General features: G+C 44.8%; 1 protein-coding gene across 1 annotated transcript in view; it reads left to right on the forward strand.

Annotated features, from left to right (window-relative positions):
• Nucleotides 1–16,979, forward strand: part of URB1 (URB1 ribosome biogenesis factor) — an 801,240-nt gene that overhangs the window by 681,425 nt on the left and 102,836 nt on the right. Inside the window, exons 36-37 of the mRNA XM_085623119.1 lie at nucleotides 8,879–9,055; nucleotides 11,713–11,954. Coding sequence (XP_085479245.1) covers nucleotides 8,879–9,055; nucleotides 11,713–11,954 — 419 coding nt within the window. The remainder of the gene's footprint in view (nucleotides 1–8,878; nucleotides 9,056–11,712; nucleotides 11,955–16,979) is intronic.

Consider the following 16,979-nt stretch of genomic DNA (forward strand, 5'->3'; position numbering starts at 1 on the left):
TTGCTTTTCATATAGATGAGATGTTGGATTTTATTTGAAATGCTTTTATGATCTTATTGATGGGCATAAAGTTTACATTGATTGATTAATAATTATTTCTAAACTCATTTTCCAATTTGGAAAAACATTTCCCAATCGCAAAATGGGGTTAGTACATTTGTCAAAAGCTTTTGCCATTGCAAGCCTTTACCAAATCAGAGACCTTGCGACTACAAAAACCCTTTGTACAAGTAGTCCATGGTTTCTTAAATTATTCCTTTCAAATTGAACGTATGTCCTAACAGGTAGCATATTGTCACTGTACTGGTAGTTTAGGATAAGGAACTTAAAGCTATCTTTATCCATGTGGTCAGCATTGTAATGACTGTATCTTTTATCAAAATGTTATTGTGCATATTGTCGTGCTTTGTAGATTTAATTACAGTTCTGGTTGACTGTATTAGTGTTCAGAACTTCAAGGAAAACACATATGCCAAGAACGATAATGCACATCTTCCTCATTATGTTGAAAGCTGATCTCAATGTTATTATAATTATCTCACCTCATCACAGGATTGCTCAAACACTAGTGCTGTTGTGTTAACACTCACATGACTCTTACAAAGGCTAACCTCACGCTAGAAGACATTTGATAAATATTTGTCAGCAACTTCTACCCACAGCCTTGTGGAGAATTGGCCTCTGCCCTGAGAATCCAATAGCTTCAAGAAGGGTGGATGCTCCATTTGCGACAATAGAATATTTGACTCAGACATGGCACAAATAACACAGAAGTACAGGGATCAAACACTTTTTCACAGTCATGACTGCTTTATCACAATAGTACACTAGCCGCAACTGTTTTTCTCATCCTGAATGTATGTGAACTATAGAAAATAAATACCTAGGTGCACAAATGTCTGTTACTGGATTACAGATAATAATGAAATCATAGATAACAATTTCTACTCGCCTACAATTGTGGAAAAATATTGTGTGGGAGAAATGGATGGCCCCATTTATTTTATAATTGGGGTTATGTAAATGCATTGGACTCAATGAGAACAAAGAACCTCTATACATTGCAGATTTTATGTCTTCAGTAACAGAATTATCCGTTCTAAGAGTTTGGAATTACAAATTATCTCTTGCAGTGCATTTGTGGTCTTTCGCGTGATGGTTGTGTGTTATTTTCTTAGGTTTTTGTTATTGTGTGCCCCAATCAAAGTCAATTGTACTGCTGAGTAAACAAGCCCTCAACCCAACAGTGTTGTCCCCGTTTCCAACCCTTAGAGCAAGCAGTCAGCATCAATCATACATAACGTGTATTTATAAAGCGCACATTCACCCAGACAGGTATCTTGACGCTGAATAACAGATGTTTATTAACATAAATAACAACACAAGACAGCAACAGGCAGAAAATGAAACTGGGTGTGTGTATATGTATTAAACAAGAAAATACATCTATGGCAGGCATGTGTAAGGCAAATAGCAATAGTATTAAAGTACAGAGCATATCAGGGATGCTACAGGTGCAGAGATCTAGATAAGCACAGATAAACCTCTGTTCTGGAAGAATGGGCGACATCACTAGATGTTATTGGGCTGATGACAGGTTAAAGAAATCAGCACATTAACCTTCTGGAATGTGTGCAGTTCCTTTGGACCGCAAACACATTTTAAACTCCAAAGGGCACAGACTTTGAAGACTCTCTTCTGATATCCAGCTTGTTTAAGGTATTCGCACGTTACTGAGCTCAGCAGCCAGAAGGGTGTTCTCTCTGGGGTTGAATCCCACTGATGTTTAGCCTTTAAAAATGCTTGCTAATGTGATGTCAGGGGCTTTGATGCACCTGCTGGGTTTTCTAATGGAGCAGAAAAATGTGTTGATTACACTGCATCAGTCCTTCATCGACGGTGTGGCGCAAGCAGAAGATGTCATTTGATTATCAACCGTCTTTTTACTTTAGGAATCGGGCAGGGCGCTTCAGCTCCTGAAATCCTTCCTCTCAGAGAGCAGTTCCTCACCCTGGACAAGTTCAACTCCCTCTCTTTCTCTCTACCATGTGGGGTCCAGCAAGGCTCATCCTTAAGTCCTACTCTCTTTAATCTTTACGTGACCCCGCTTGGCCAAATTGATCAATCAATCAATCAATCACTGCATTTGTAAAGTGCGCTACATACCCGAGAGGGTTCCAAGGCGCTGGGGGGTGGGGGGGGGGGGGGGTGCTACTGGTCGAAGAGCCAGGTCTTGATGAGTCTTCTGAAGGCCAGCAGGTCCTGGGTCTGTCGTAGGATGGTGGGGAGAGTGTTCCAGGTCTTGGCGGCGAGGTAGGAGAAGGATCTGACGCCGGCGGTGGTTTTTCGGATGCGAGGGACTGTGGCGAGGGCGAGGTTGGCTGAGCGGAGGCTTCGGGTGGGGGCGTGGAAGCTGAGTCGGTTGTTGAGGTAGGTGGGTCCGATGTTGTGCAGTGCTTTGTGTGCGTGGATCAGGAGCTTGAAGGTGATCCTTTTGTTGATGGGGAGCCAGTGCAGGCCTCTCAGGTGGAGTGTGATGAGGCTGTGGCGGGGAACGTCCAGGATGAGTCGGGCCGAGGCGTTCTGGATGCGTTGGAGTCGTCTCAGGAGCTTGTTTGTAGTTCCTGAGTAGAGGGCGTTCCCGTAGTCGAGTCTGTTGGTGATGAGGGCCTGGGTAACGGTTTTTCTCGTGTCGAGGGGGATCCATTTGAAGATCCTGCGGAGCATACGGAGGGTGTTGAAGCAGGACGTGGAGACGGCGTTGACTTGCCTGGTCATGGATAGAGTGGAGTCGAGGGTGACCTCCAGGTTGCGTGCGTGGTCCGTGGGTTCCGGGGCTGTGCCTAGTGACGTGGGCCACCAAGAGTCGTCCCAGGCTGATGGGGTGGGTCCGAGAATGAGGACCTCTGTCTTGTCTGAGTTCAGCTTCAGTCTGTTGTCCTTCATCCAGTCGGCTATGGCCTTCATTCCTCTGTGGAGGTTAGCTTTGGCGGTGTGGGGATCTTCGGTGAGGGATATGATCAGCTGGGTGTCGTCGGCGTAGGAGATGATGTTGAGGTTGTGTTGTCGTGCGACGTGGGCGAGGGGGGCCATGTATATATTGAACAGCGTCGGGCTGAGGGAGGATCCCTGTGGGACGCCGCAGATGATCTCGGTGGTTTTGGAGCGGAAGGGTGGGAGGCGGACGCTCTGGGTTCTGCCGGAGAGGAAGGATGTGGTCCAGGCCAGGGCCTTCTCTTGGATACCGGCGTCATGGAGGCGTGCTGATAGGGTGCGGTGGCAGACCGTGTCAAAGGCTGCTGATAGGTCCAGGAGGATGAGGACGGCTGTTTCTCCTTTGTCCATCAGGGTCCGGATGTCGTCAGTGGCGGCGATGAGACTGGTCTCGGTGCTGTGGTTGCTGCGAAAACCGGATTGGGAAGTGTCCAGGATGTTGTTAACTTCGAGGTAGCGGGTCAGCTGTTTGTTGACAATCTTCTCGGTCACTTTTGCCGGGAAAGGGAGCAGGGAGATGGGCCGGAAGTTCTTGAGGTCCTTGGGGACCGCCTTGGGCTTCTTCAGAAGGGCGTTGATCTCGGCGTGCTTCCAGCTTTCTGGGAAGGTTGCTGTCTCGAAGGAACAGTTGATTGTTTTCCGGAGGTGGGGCGCGATGGTTGCGCTGGCTTTGTTGAAGACGTGGTGAGGGCAGGGGTCCGATGGGGATCCAGAGTGGATGGAGTTCATGGTTTTGATGGTGTCTTCGTCGCTGACGCTGGACCAGACGGTCAGGCGACTGGTGCGAGTGTTAGTCGAAGGGGTGGTGGACTTGGTGGTGGGTGCGGGGGGGTCGGAGTTGAAGCTGTCGTGGATGTCGGTGATATTGCGGTGGAAGAATGTGGCCAGGGAGTCGCACAGGTCTTGAGATGGCGGGATGTTGTTGGTGTTGGGGTTGGAGAGTTCTTTCACGATGCTGAAGAGCTCTTTGGTGTTGTGTGTGTTTTTGTCTAGGCGGTCCTTCAAGGCGGTCTTCTTGGCGGTCCTGATGAGTTGGTGGTGTCTGCGGGTGGCGCTCTTGAGGGCTGTGTGGTTGTATGGTGTTCGGTCGTGGAGCCATTTCTTCTCCAGCTTCCGACAGGTGTGCTTGGAGATCCGGAGGTCCTCGGTGAACCAGGCGGCTTTCTTGTTGGTGTGGTTGGTTGTAGAGGTCTTGAGAGGGGCGAGGGTGTTGGCGCAGTCGTTGATCCACTGTGTGAGGTTGGTCGCGGTGGTGTCTGGGTCGGTGGGTGGTCTCAGGGCGAGGGTGGTAGTCAGTTGGTCCTCGGTGACCTTGCCCCCAGCAGCGGCGTGGTAGCTGTTGGGTGCGGTGGTGTGTGGTGGGTTTTCTGAAGGTGAAGTGGACGCATCTGTGGTCGGTCCAGTGTGGTTCGGTGGTGTGGTTGAAGGAGACGTGGGGGCTTGCGGAGAAGATGGGGTCGAGCGTGTGTACAGCGGCGTGAGTAGGTGTCGTTACGAGCTGTTTGAGTCCGAGGTTGGCAATCAGGGAGGTGGAGTTGGTGTCATTGTTGTTCTCGAGGTGGAAGTTCAGGTCCCCGAGAAGGATGTAGTCCGTGGAAGCGAGGGCGTGGGTGCTGATGAGGTCGGCGATGGTGTCACTGAACTGTGGGCGGGGTCCGGGAGGTCTGTAGATGAGAGTTCCTCTGAAGGTGGTGTTTGGGCCGGTGTGGATCTGTAAGTGCATGTGCTTGGCGGTGGTGAGGGTGTCATCGGTGTTCGTTGAGATTTTGATGGAGTCTTTGTGGATGATGGCGATTCCTCCTCCCACTCCGTTGGTGCGGTCTCTGCGGGAGATCTTGTAGCCCTGTGGGATGGCTATGGCGATGTCTGGCGATGATTGATCTAACCCAGATTGTGGTCACTGGCCAGGAATCCTGACTACCAGGTATCCTGGGACCTGGATGTCCCACAGTTTTCTCAAACTAAACTCTGGTAAGACCAAAGTGCTACTCTTTAGCCAAAATACATCATTTTGATCTCCCAGATGGTAGTGACAGAATCATAGAGCACTACCCTCTCCTGTATTCAAAGCTACAAACTTAGGGGTTCTCTTCTATAGCAACCTTTCTTTCGATGGTCATATCAATGCTATCACTTCTTCGTCCTTTTTCCTGCTAAAACTCTCAAGAAAGTCCTTGCCTTCATCCTATCCGATTTCCAGAAACATTTTGCTTCTACCCTTATTATTTCTAAAATTGATTATTGGAATGACTTATTTACTAACATCTAGAAAAGATGCTTACTAAAATTTCAAATTTGTCAAAATGTGGCTGCCCCCTAACTCCTGGGAATTCCCAAGTTTTAATCTATTTCCCAGCTTCACTGGCTTCCCATTAAAAAGCGTATAGACTTCAAGCCTTTAACGCGTTGCATGATGTGGGACCCAAGTATCTTAAATAACGGTTCCAATGGTACACCCCCAGTAGACCACTCAGATCTTCATTAGCTAATCTTGTAGTACCCAGATTTAAAAGGTCTAACTGGGGTGGCAGGAGCTTTACCATTACTGCTAAGCTTTGGAACTCGATGCCCCCTGATCTTAAGAGAAAAATGGATCTGCTCTCTTTCCTCCAAGCTCTTAAAACCTGGCTTTTCAATACTTAAACCTCCTGTTTTCTGCTTAGATTTGTGACCTGTCTCTCAGAGCTTTAGCTCTTAGACACCCAACGGTTGTAGATTTGCTCTAAAAGCTTTAATTTCATTAAGGTGTTTGGCTCTGAAGCAGAGTCGTGGAAGTGTGTTCCTAGAGGCAAAAATCTGTTTTCTGTTAGAAACTCTGAGAAACATTCCAAACGTGTCTCACTCACTTGATATCCCAATGTCATCTAATAATGTAGTCTATTCACCCTCTGTCCCTTAAAATTACAATAGAACTAACAGTTCTTTACAGTGGACTTCCCCATGACAAGTGCAATGTGTGTTTGGGAGTAAAACCACAAGACCATGTGGTGATAGACAAATATGCCTCTGCATTTACCAGAGTTAAAGAATCTCTGATGATGCAAGTAGGAGTGGTGCTGATAAAGATGCAAGTCAGGTGGTGGAAACAGAGAGAGGTTAGTGGTAAGAGTGGGTGAGATTGAGAGAGGTCTAGAAGGCACGGGTTAGAAGAAGAAATTGATGGTGGATTTAGGGCTCTAGTGGGTAGGCTAAGAAGGAAGTGCAAAGAGGAAGTAAAAGTTCAACGACTGGCTGTTGAAGGTGGGCTTGCCACAGCCAGTTGTGAACCACCTCCTTATAATGAAAAACCTCCTTACATCGCTGGCGTTGAAGATCAATGTGCAGAAGCCACCCCTGAGCCTTTCGCAGAGGCTCCCATTCAGTGGAGCCATCCTGGATTAGATTCAGTTCTGGGCTTTCCCTCTGTATCATTAAGTCTAGGACATTTGGGCTGAGTCCAATGTTTTAACTTTGGTTTTGTGGCTCTGTGGCTTCTTGGCCTACTGGTATCCTGCTAATTGACTCATGTGGGCTCTGCAGTGGAATCTGAAGTCTCATTGGGCCCAGCACCATAGGAGTATGTCATATTCCACCCAGGTTTCGGAGGGGGCTGCAAAAGATCTGCAATGGCAGCTGCTCACTCATAATTAGACCAGCATCAGACCCTTCTCCCTACCCACCCAAATCTGATGGTGATGACGTATTCATCACTACTGGGTTGGGGAGACAACACAATAGAGGTATGGCCTCTGGCAGAGACCTGACTCCACATCACATTACTGGAGTTGAGGGCCATTCGCTTGGCATTGAAAGCCTTCCTGCCATCCGTCAAAGGAAGCCTGATTTAGGCGTCATGATTCTAACCACTGCCTTGTGGTTTTGCAACTATCTGCCCTGAGTTCTGAAGATCAGGAGCAACTGGGCATAGGTTTCCTAGTGGTCCCATTATTGGACCATGATGAGTGTGGCATCCGAAATTTCTGGGCATGACCCTCTTTCCTCCAATCAGGGTGAGACTTCGGAATGAACTTCTGTCACAGCCTCGGGACCGGGTCGTGCACCCGGACCTTTGCAGCTTGCACCTACATGCGTGGAGATGCGTGAATGGCAGCACTTGATCTCCTTTCCGAAGACCCTGAGAATGGTCTTTCTCAATGTGATAATTTCAGCTTTTTGTGTGAGTGAGCTTCAAGCTTTGTTAGTCCAGCCACCTACACCACCTTCTTTTAGGAGAAACTGGTTTGGACCCAGCCATATGCACATCGGTCTTGACCCTGCTCCTCCTGGGAACAGTCCAGCCTGTACTGCTGAACGATACAAGGCTGCTTGCAATAAGTTCAAACTGCGGTGGCATGGTGCGCAAAAGAACGATGGGTTTGATTGCTACCCCGAGCTATTGCCAGTGGTCAGACTTATTGCAAGCAGCCTCCCAACCCCTTTTGTATATTTCATTTACCACTCTGGGTGGCATGGGTATGCCCAGACGTGGGTCTCATGCTCACTGGAAAGAAGCTGTACCCGGCCCATAACTAGGACGAAACCGGTCCTGAGATGCTTGAGTTCCTGTTCAGGGAGGACCTGGCTTGGCAATTCGAGCTGGACTGTCCCCATTGGAGCAGGGCCAAGACTGATTTGCATATGGCTGGGTCCAAACTGAGGAGGCATGGTGAGCAAAATAACGATGGGTTGGAGTGCTACCCTGAGCTATTACCAGTGGTTAGACTTCTTGAAAGCAGCCTCCATCACCATTTGTGTTTTTCTAATACAATTATTGCCATTATGCTTCCAGCAGCCGCAATCATTCGAAGCATGATTAAGGACTAGAGCAGTCTTCTTACTGCTAGATGGGTGGATCGAGCAGATAATGCAGAGCAACTTAAATGTGATGCTCCACTCCACAGGAGCCAAATGGATAGGCCTGTGGAAGATAAGCAGGGTTAGGACGGGTTTTACCTGGTCTGAGGGCAATGCATATAGAGCAGTTTTGAGACAGAACAGTCCCCACATTTCCAGACAGCAGTGCAAGCAGAGCATTCCCTTCATTCCTCTCCTGAACAGCCTGGGTGGTAGGCACCTTCGTCATTGGATCAACAGTCCCAGGATCGAGCATAATCTAGCAGTAAGCTTTCCATCCCACAGTTGCACAGGAGGTACTGCTTCACCAGCTGCAAGCACTAACTCATCCTCAGAGGCAATATCCCCTATTGTGCAATAGTGAGTAGACAGACTACAGTTCAAAGTGCAGACATTGATTCCCATCTATCCCCAACCTTGCCGCCCCCCCCTGCTTTTGAAGGCATTAGTTCTGCTCCACACTGTATTTTAACACAGGGGACTTGACTCCCCCTTCAGGACATGAGTTTCGTTACACATTTCTTTTAACAGGAGTGGAATATTACAGAACACATGATCAGTCTGTTGTTTTTAAGGTTGATGTATCGAAAAGATCTGCATATATTCTTATCAAGGAAACCTAGAGTGTATGCCCTCGAAAAATCATATTGTCTAGTCTCCTCAGTCATTGATGTTGACACATTGAATCACGTGAATAATTGCCTTGTTATATCCTTGTACAGCTCCCCAAAACACTAACATTTTGATTATATCAAAAAAGCTTCCAGATCAACTTTTGGGGATGAACGTTTCACATTTCTGGGGCTTGAATAGCAAAATGTTGCATAAGTGCACAATGTTAAGAGATGAGTAGCGTATGTTCACTACAAATCTTAAGGGGTGTCAGTGCAAGGCCAAATCAACCTGGAAGACTTCTGTTTCATTCATGGGGGATACTGGTTTTCTAAGCTACCATTCCATTAATGGAATATGCATGCTTTTGTGCCATTGGTATTTATTTACAGTGACTGAATCCTTTGCTGTTTTGTAAGCCATGTTGTTTGTGTTTTAGGTTTCAGGACAATAGAATGTTAGCAAGTATTCTAACTTTATTGAGTAACTTGTGGAATACCACCTTAGGAGACCGAGAGAGTGAGAAGAAAGCGTCAGAGAAGCAACCCAAGCTGATTCCTCTGCAAATAATCAACGAGTTCCTCCATGTTTTCATTAAACTCATTGAATGTATTCGGTAAGCCATTTTTTGGTACTTTTGTCATTTCAGGAAGTTTTATGTTTCGTAAATGATCAGAGCAGTAACTTTCTCAAGGGGTGGTACATAGATTAAGACTGTTTAACTTTACAAGTTTAAATTGTGGAAAGCACGTCACACATGAAAGGATGTGGAAACCTACTTCTTCGATTAGGTTTCTAATAAAGTTCTTTCAATTTCAAACCGAAATGCATAACACATCAAAAATAATGAGCATAGATGAGTTTCCTAAAATAGAGCCGAGTCAAGTAGAAATATGAAAAAGAGGAAAGCTAATAAAGCCTGTGCTAGCTCCTGCATTAATGACTGTCACAGCCCGAACTCACAGTAGACCCTTCTGTCTTCAACCTCCCTTACCCCTTGAGAAAAATAGCTCAGGATACCACAGAATATACAAAAGTATATGTTTTTCAACAAAATAAAAATATATAAGGCAAAAGATTTCTAAAGTTCCTATCCAAGTATTCCTTGTTCACCTCTCATTCTTTTCTTGGACTTTAATTGTAGCTGGTGAGAAGGGGCCAATACTGTCAAACAATCCTGGCAATTGAGGAATACTATTTCCTTTTTCTTTATTCATGAAGAACTAAACTCTCGTCTTAGTTCAAACCTGACCTTCCTCCTTCTTCATTTCAGGGCTATTTACGAATCCGTGCTCCCTGTGGCAGGCACAGCCTTCACTATTTATGTCAACCTGTATGCAAGTCATTCCTAGGTTTGTGAACAACCCTCCCATTGCTGAGCCCGAGAAATGAGATATTGCCCCACATTTCTGAGAGGTTCCTCACCCATTACTATAAGTTTGACCACTCTTCATGTTTACCCTCTCCTTAGATAGTGCCTTATTCCACGAAGGACCTTACTTTGTGCAAATCATATTTGTGTGTACTGAACCCCTAGCTCTTCACCAAATTTCCCAATGCACTTTATGTACTCCACACAACACTGTCAGTGTTTATAAACCATATGATTGCAACCATAAGCAATAAACCTGACTTAACTAGTAACCCAGCTTTGCATTGGGAGTAGACACAGTAACAAGCTTGAGGTTTAAGAAGTATATAGTGATGCTATTCATTAATGATCTTGCTGTGCAAGACCATGACATTCTGTCAAGTAGCAGTAAACAACAAAATGATGGACAGAATGTTTAAATTAATCTGTCACTGGCAATCGCTCAGGCCACATTCCAGTCCATCGTCCAAATGATGTCCTGGAATGTGGCTCCAGCCATCTCCAGTGACTGGAATTTATTCAAGCATTCCGTTCATCACTTAGGTATTTGTTGCAGTAGATGGTATGCCCAGATGTGAGTCCCAAGCTCACTGTGCGATAGCTCTCAATCTACCTCGCTGACAAGGCTCAAGTAGGCCACAACTGGCCGGCGGTTGCTTCTGTTCCTATATGAGGGGATGGGAGTGGGACCAAGACCAATTTGCATATGGTTAGTCTCTGCTTTGAGTGGCCTAGTGAGTGAAAAAACAATGCATTGGAATGTGGCCTTCAGCGATTGCCAGTGCCTGAAATTAATACGAGCATTCCTTTCATCACTTTGTTTTTTATTTTATTCTGTGAAATGGAATAGCTTTGTGGATAAAGAAGGCCTTGGAAACGGGCAAAAGATTGATTTTGCGACACTGCAATTCTGGTGTAATCAAAGGTAGAGGAAAATCGGAATTTAGCTACAATAGAAAAAGTGATATTCTGGATACAAACAAGACATGAGAACTTTCAGGAGATCTCGTAGAGATAAGTTGAGCTTTATGCTTAGTGACAGTGGCATTCTTGCATTTGGGAAAGCCTTGGTTGTGGTTTAAGTAAAGGCAACATGTTAAAATAAGATACATTTTTTGTACTGACTTGTGCTTTATTGTTGTGATATATTATGCATAAAGAATGTGTGTATTTCTGATTGTGAAAACAGCTTAAAAATGTGATACATGGTATTTTTTCGAAAATGCAGGCTGAGGACAGGACATCTACCATCATTGTGAATTATCTTTAAAAATTTACATAAATGGGGATGCCCTTCAGTAAATTAAGTACAGCAGTGTGACTATTTATTTTGATGACAAACATAAGCCAGGCTTAATAAACTAACAAGACTTTTTTATCAAAAAGGGAAAAGTTAAAGTAGTCTTTCAGTATTTTATAAAACAAGCAGATGTGTATAAAATAGTATGTTCTTATAAAGACCATCTAGTAAAATCCACGCAAGGCTGAATAGCCATCAATAAGAATTCCAGATTGCACCTCCATTTGATAATGTTTGCTTGTGTTTCTAGACCTATTGTGACCTTATTCACTGGATGTCTCCCATGATTATGAATTATAGGGTTACCCATAGCCAAAATATTTGAAAGTTATCATTGACTGAGGTGGTGTAAGGTAGGGAGGAACAATTAAAATGTCATGAAATGGTGCACAAGGGAGTAAAGAAAAGAGCGACAAAGGATGGCCGAGGCATGTGCTCTTGACATCTAAGAGTTTCAGGACACTATATGACAAAAGCTTTCCATGGTGAGGAAGGGACTCCTTCAATATTTAGACCATATAGTCTACAGATTGTAAAGTTATTCCTAATTAGTATACAAGGTTTCTAACAGCCAGCTTTAATGTGTGTTGACTTGTTACAGGACCAATTTAGAGTTAGTCCATCTAACTCAGTTCTTCCGTTCGTTGAGTTCAATACTGAGGTATCGTGCTACTGTCATGACTGCTTTCAAGCAAATGAACAGATTTACCCTGAACGAGTCAGTCTTTTCAACAAATGCAATCCTGATGCTCTTGCACAAGTGGAGCGTGATTGAAAAGGACAAGGAACTCCAAGGTGATATGCAGACTCTGGCTCAGAAATACAAGGTCAAAGAACTGCTTAGTAAGTATTGCGATTTCTCCTCTTGGTGTTTGTGTTTGTCGCTGCTTCAAGTGACATCTCTGTAGCCATGTCACATGTTTGCATTCTTAAAACCAGCATAGCTTTTTTAACTGGTTACCTTCAATTTACATTGTTTTCTTTTATATACCATTTTTGAGGGATTACTGCACATCTACCATGTGGGTGTGCCATTGTTTCTTGTTAATGACCGTAGTTTTCTTCAGTGGCAGTAGGAGCTGCATATTGTTGTATGAAGCACAACTCTCCTTTGGGAGGTGTGATCAGCAAGTAACCATTGTGGCCATATTGGTGGAGAAGCAGAGGAAGAAAGTTAAGCTGGCAATAACACCAAAGGATATTCCCCCTTTATTATTTTTTTAATTATTTTACCACAAACAAGTTCCTTGCTATAAATCTTTTTACTTCTGTTTGGATTCCTAATCAAACTGTTGTATTTCATTTTACTAGCTAACATTTATTTTTACATATTCAATCTTGTTTTTGGTAAATTCCCTACACTTTATTGTAGGACATGTGGTGTAGAACTATTGCAGCAGCAAAGGTGCTAAGTAAAAGAAAATGCAGCATTTTACTTTCCGCTTGGTGGCTGCAGTTGAAAGCCCCCACTTCCTGTACCTCTCAGTATGTCATTACCAATTGAAAAGCCTGAATGAGAGAAAATTGCCTGCAAAATGTTTAAAAAGAAAATACAAGAAAAGTTTTGATTTAATTGGAAAATCACACATTTAGAATATCACTGATAAGGAACAGTATTTTATTTTTGAAAAAAGTTTCTGTTCCTAGTGCAGTCTTTGGAGGGTCATCTGACCACCAGCAGAATAAGTTGCGGATGAAGGCATAACCCTAGAGTTTGGTGCAGATAAACTTGATGTAAGTAACTGTCGACCAAAGGCCTGGATGGAAAGTTGTCCCTGTCATAACTAATGAAACAGTTTGTAGTTCAACAGGGGGTCCAGTCGGTACGATGCATCAAAATAATAGGCCAAAGAAAATAAAGACAGTGAGGGTATTAAAAACTTTCAACTGTCCCTTGCGTAAGCTGTTTCTACCTAAATATATCCTCTTTTTTCATTCTGTGTTACCGGACTGTGTATGTCTTTGAAGCTGTTTGGGTACATTTGCTTAGATTATAAGACTGTGAACTCAAGGGTTTCCAATATTTTGTATCCTGTAGATTGCTGGGCTTAATCCTACTAAACATTTTTGTGTCTTTGACACAAAAGTTGTTACATGTGTGTTGATTGAATTAATGTAAACTTACCTGGCCCAGATTCTTCCAATCACTCATGAATGTCTATCTTACCTAAGTCTATCTTACCTTAGCCTTGTGACGTACCTTTGCATCTGAGGAATTAGTAAATGGTTTGAACACCGTATACAAGCTCTGCATTCTAATAGACTTCTAACTATCGATTACTCGCCTTGCGAATTTCCCCCCAGGTGCCTGACTGGCTCAGGAGAATTTTGAAAGTAATCCCTATGCGTGTTAGTATGGGGTGTTTGTGTGGCTCCACATCAGATCCATCCAGCCGCGGATATGATGGTGGGTCTACTGTACCTGAGACACATTTGCGTGCTGATTTCAGTTCCTTTTTTTTTCCTCGCCTTCTGATGCGGACCTAGAGCTCCTTCGAATCCTGTCAGTCTGACCAATTTTCTTTCCCTCAAACTTTTGGCACTGTGTGTATGGGACATGTCTTCTCCAAAAACTACAGGAGTCAAGCTTGGCAAAGACTGCAGACAACAGATCTCAGTAACAGACACCCACACTGTCTATCTCTGGAGCCTCGGCTCAAGACATGAACTGCGTCGTGGAAATGCTGTACGAAGATGAATAAGAAGGCCATCAGTAGCGCCAAATTTGCACCATAGAACTTCGGAGGAGGTTGAAAAAATGCCCAGTCTCCATCGAGGCGAGGATCCGCTCTCACAAACAACACCTGAGTACCTACAGTACACCAGTCATTCCCCCATTCAGAGTTGATCTCAATACAACCCTAATTCCCAAACTCATCAGCAACACCAACAGCTCCACAAATTTAAGTTGGCCTTGTACAGAATATGTGGTCCTCTTTCCGATCCCTCTGGCGCGCCTTTGAACCCTAAGCTTACAGACGCCGAACGCAGAGCTGATAGTTTTATCAGATTCCAAAACGTATTTACTACCACACGAAGCCACAAACTAAGCATATATATGCCTACGCTGACCCAGAAACTTCCAAACCTCATGCCGATGATGATGCCCCTTAAGATGACAAAAAAACTATTTCTGGACCTGTAGGATGCCAGTAGGCTAGACACTTCTCCAGGCAGTGGCTTTTCCTCTCCTAATCCAACTGTGGCAACAAAGGACTCCCGCCTCCTTCCAACGGTAAATAAGAGAGCGGCAGAATTTTGGGATCTCACCCTGCCCACTACCGAAGTGAAAGCATATATTTTAACTGAAATGCTCAACCAAGGCCAAACAAACCAAGAACCTTCACTTCTCTCAATGAGTCCATTTCGGATGTGCTGTTGGGCAGCAGGATGAAGCCAGAAACTTGCCCCCCACTCAATAGGCAAGTGGTAAGGTGGCACAGACCTGTTCCCGGTGAACCAAGGTTTCTCCTACAGCACCCTACCCCTACATCTTGGTAGTACAGGCATTCACTAGCCACCTTGATCCAAATCTGTTTCCTACAACTTCTGATATAGTGAAAACGCATGGAGATATTTGCCAAATGTATGTTATTCTCCATCATCCTTGCCCTCAGATCTGACAAACTACGGGCCCTCTGGGGACATACTTGCATGCAGTGTGGGATAGAGTGTCAGAAACCTTTCGACCAGCTGTCCCGAATGATATATGGCCAACTCTGCAATGCCTCATCATGGATGGGCAGGACACAGCAAAGTACTCCGTTCACTCTGGCATGAACATGACCGACTGTCAGGGTTGCGCAGTTAGGACCAGCCTGGTGCTTCGTCAAAACGGCTGGATTCACTCCACTGGCTTCTCGTCAGACATCCAACAATCCTTGACGGATATGCCCTTTGACAGTTTTAGACTGTTTGGAGCAAATGTGGACTCTGCCTTGGAAAGATTTAGGGAGAGCAAAGCCACCATTAGCTATCTAGGCCTTGATCTGCCTGTTTTGCAGTTTCCCCCAGCAAACTCACCCGCATCAGCAGGGACTACCAGCAGAAGCAACAGCAGTACATGCCTCAGCAACAACAGGTCTCACAGTCCTTTCAAGCTAGAAGCTAGGGACCAAGCAGACAGAATCCAGGCCCTAAGGAGCAACGTACTACCCAAACACCAGTCCCCAATAATGCAGCTGCCGCAAAACCACTTTTAAGTCACCCTGGGCAGCACACCATCACCCGGTGGGAGGCTAGGTGCATGCAGGAGCATCACATCTGACCAATTGGTGCTCCAGATTGTGAAACAGGGTTACCCCTTAATCTTCCTATCACACCACCCAATATAACACCCAAATCGCAACACTTCCCCAAGGACCACTTGTCCATACTCCGAGGAGGAGTTCTCTTGGCCAATGAAGCCATACAGTACTATCTCTAACCAGGTAACAAGGACAATCAACAAACACTGGAACATCCTGAATACAGGCAATCTAAAATGGGAAAAACCCTTGTTCTCTTTCAAGAGAGCAAGGAGTATTAAAGATGCATTGGTACACACCAGACCAAAACAACCAGAAACACCAACAAGATGTACTGTCCTTAATTCATGGGGACTACCTAACATTACAGGTCATTTTCCATGCGGTGACTGTAGCGTGTGCCATCTCACCACAGCCACAAAAACACTATCCCTAGAACCTGGCAGAGAATGGTCACAAAGAAAACATACAAACTGTAACACCACTAATGCAGTATATTTAATTACCTGCCCGTGTGAACTTCGTTACATAGGGATGACAACAAGGAAAGTGAAGCAGAGGATCTGTGAGCACAGGAGCACTATTAGATGCAAAAAACAAACCACGCGTCTAACAGAACACTTTCTTCAACACAATCACACACCCAACGATATGCGTTGGACGATAATTGAAACTGTGACTGGTACTAACACACAGAAATATCTGTATGAAAAAGAACAACGCTGGATACACAGCTTGTCCACCCACAAACATGGTATGAACGATTGCATACCTTGGAACTCTGTGCTGAACAAATAACCTCATTGTGCCTTGTAATTTTAACTGAATTACTGTTTTCCTCTCTGTAGCATTCCTCCTACGTGTGGAAGGTCCTATTCCATGTAAATATATTTTTAATAATCACTCTTGACTCCTTTTATTTTCTCACCTATGACTAGCCATTCACCGGCAGAAATCGACTTGTCGCTTTAAAAATTGTCTCCTCACTCCAGGCCACGCCCACTAGTCATGTGACCAGGAAGTGAGGAGTATTTAGTTGAAGCCTTGCTGCCCATTCAGTAACATCCGGGCGCCTGGGGGAAGCACCGCAGGTTTGTGGCAGGCAGTCGGTGAGCTGAGCTAAGAGTATGTAGGGAAGAGCTGGTGGCCACGCACACGTGAGGCACTTAGAGTTAAGTGTTCTGACCATTGCCGCCCGTGTTTTGTGTTTCTTGTCCAACAGTAATGCAGCACCATCTGTCTCCCTTATGAGCCCATGACACGATTCGAGTAAGAATCGCGAGTGAGTCTTGAGTCGTTTCCTTTTTCCACCGTGTTCTGTTTTTAAATAATTTCCTTAGCGCACGCATGTCACAAATAGAGTTTTTTTCACGTGCGTCTTTGTCCGCTCTATAGAATCACACATCAAGTATACTCACAATTGCTGTGTAGCCGTAAGACACCCACGATTTCCACAATGATTTAGTGGGTTGATGCTAATCTCGCATAATATGGAACGAATGCTCGGTTCCAACAACCAATGGTAATTACATGGGGCGCATAACTCAGAATGAGGTGATTATATGCGCACAAATGAGAGTTCACACGGAAATGGGCACTGTTCATTCTAATTCTAAATAGA

Source organism: Triturus cristatus, chromosome 8, assembly GCF_964204655.1.
Source record: "Triturus cristatus chromosome 8, aTriCri1.1, whole genome shotgun sequence".
In the NCBI taxonomy this organism is placed as follows: Eukaryota; Metazoa; Chordata; class Amphibia; order Caudata; family Salamandridae; genus Triturus; species Triturus cristatus.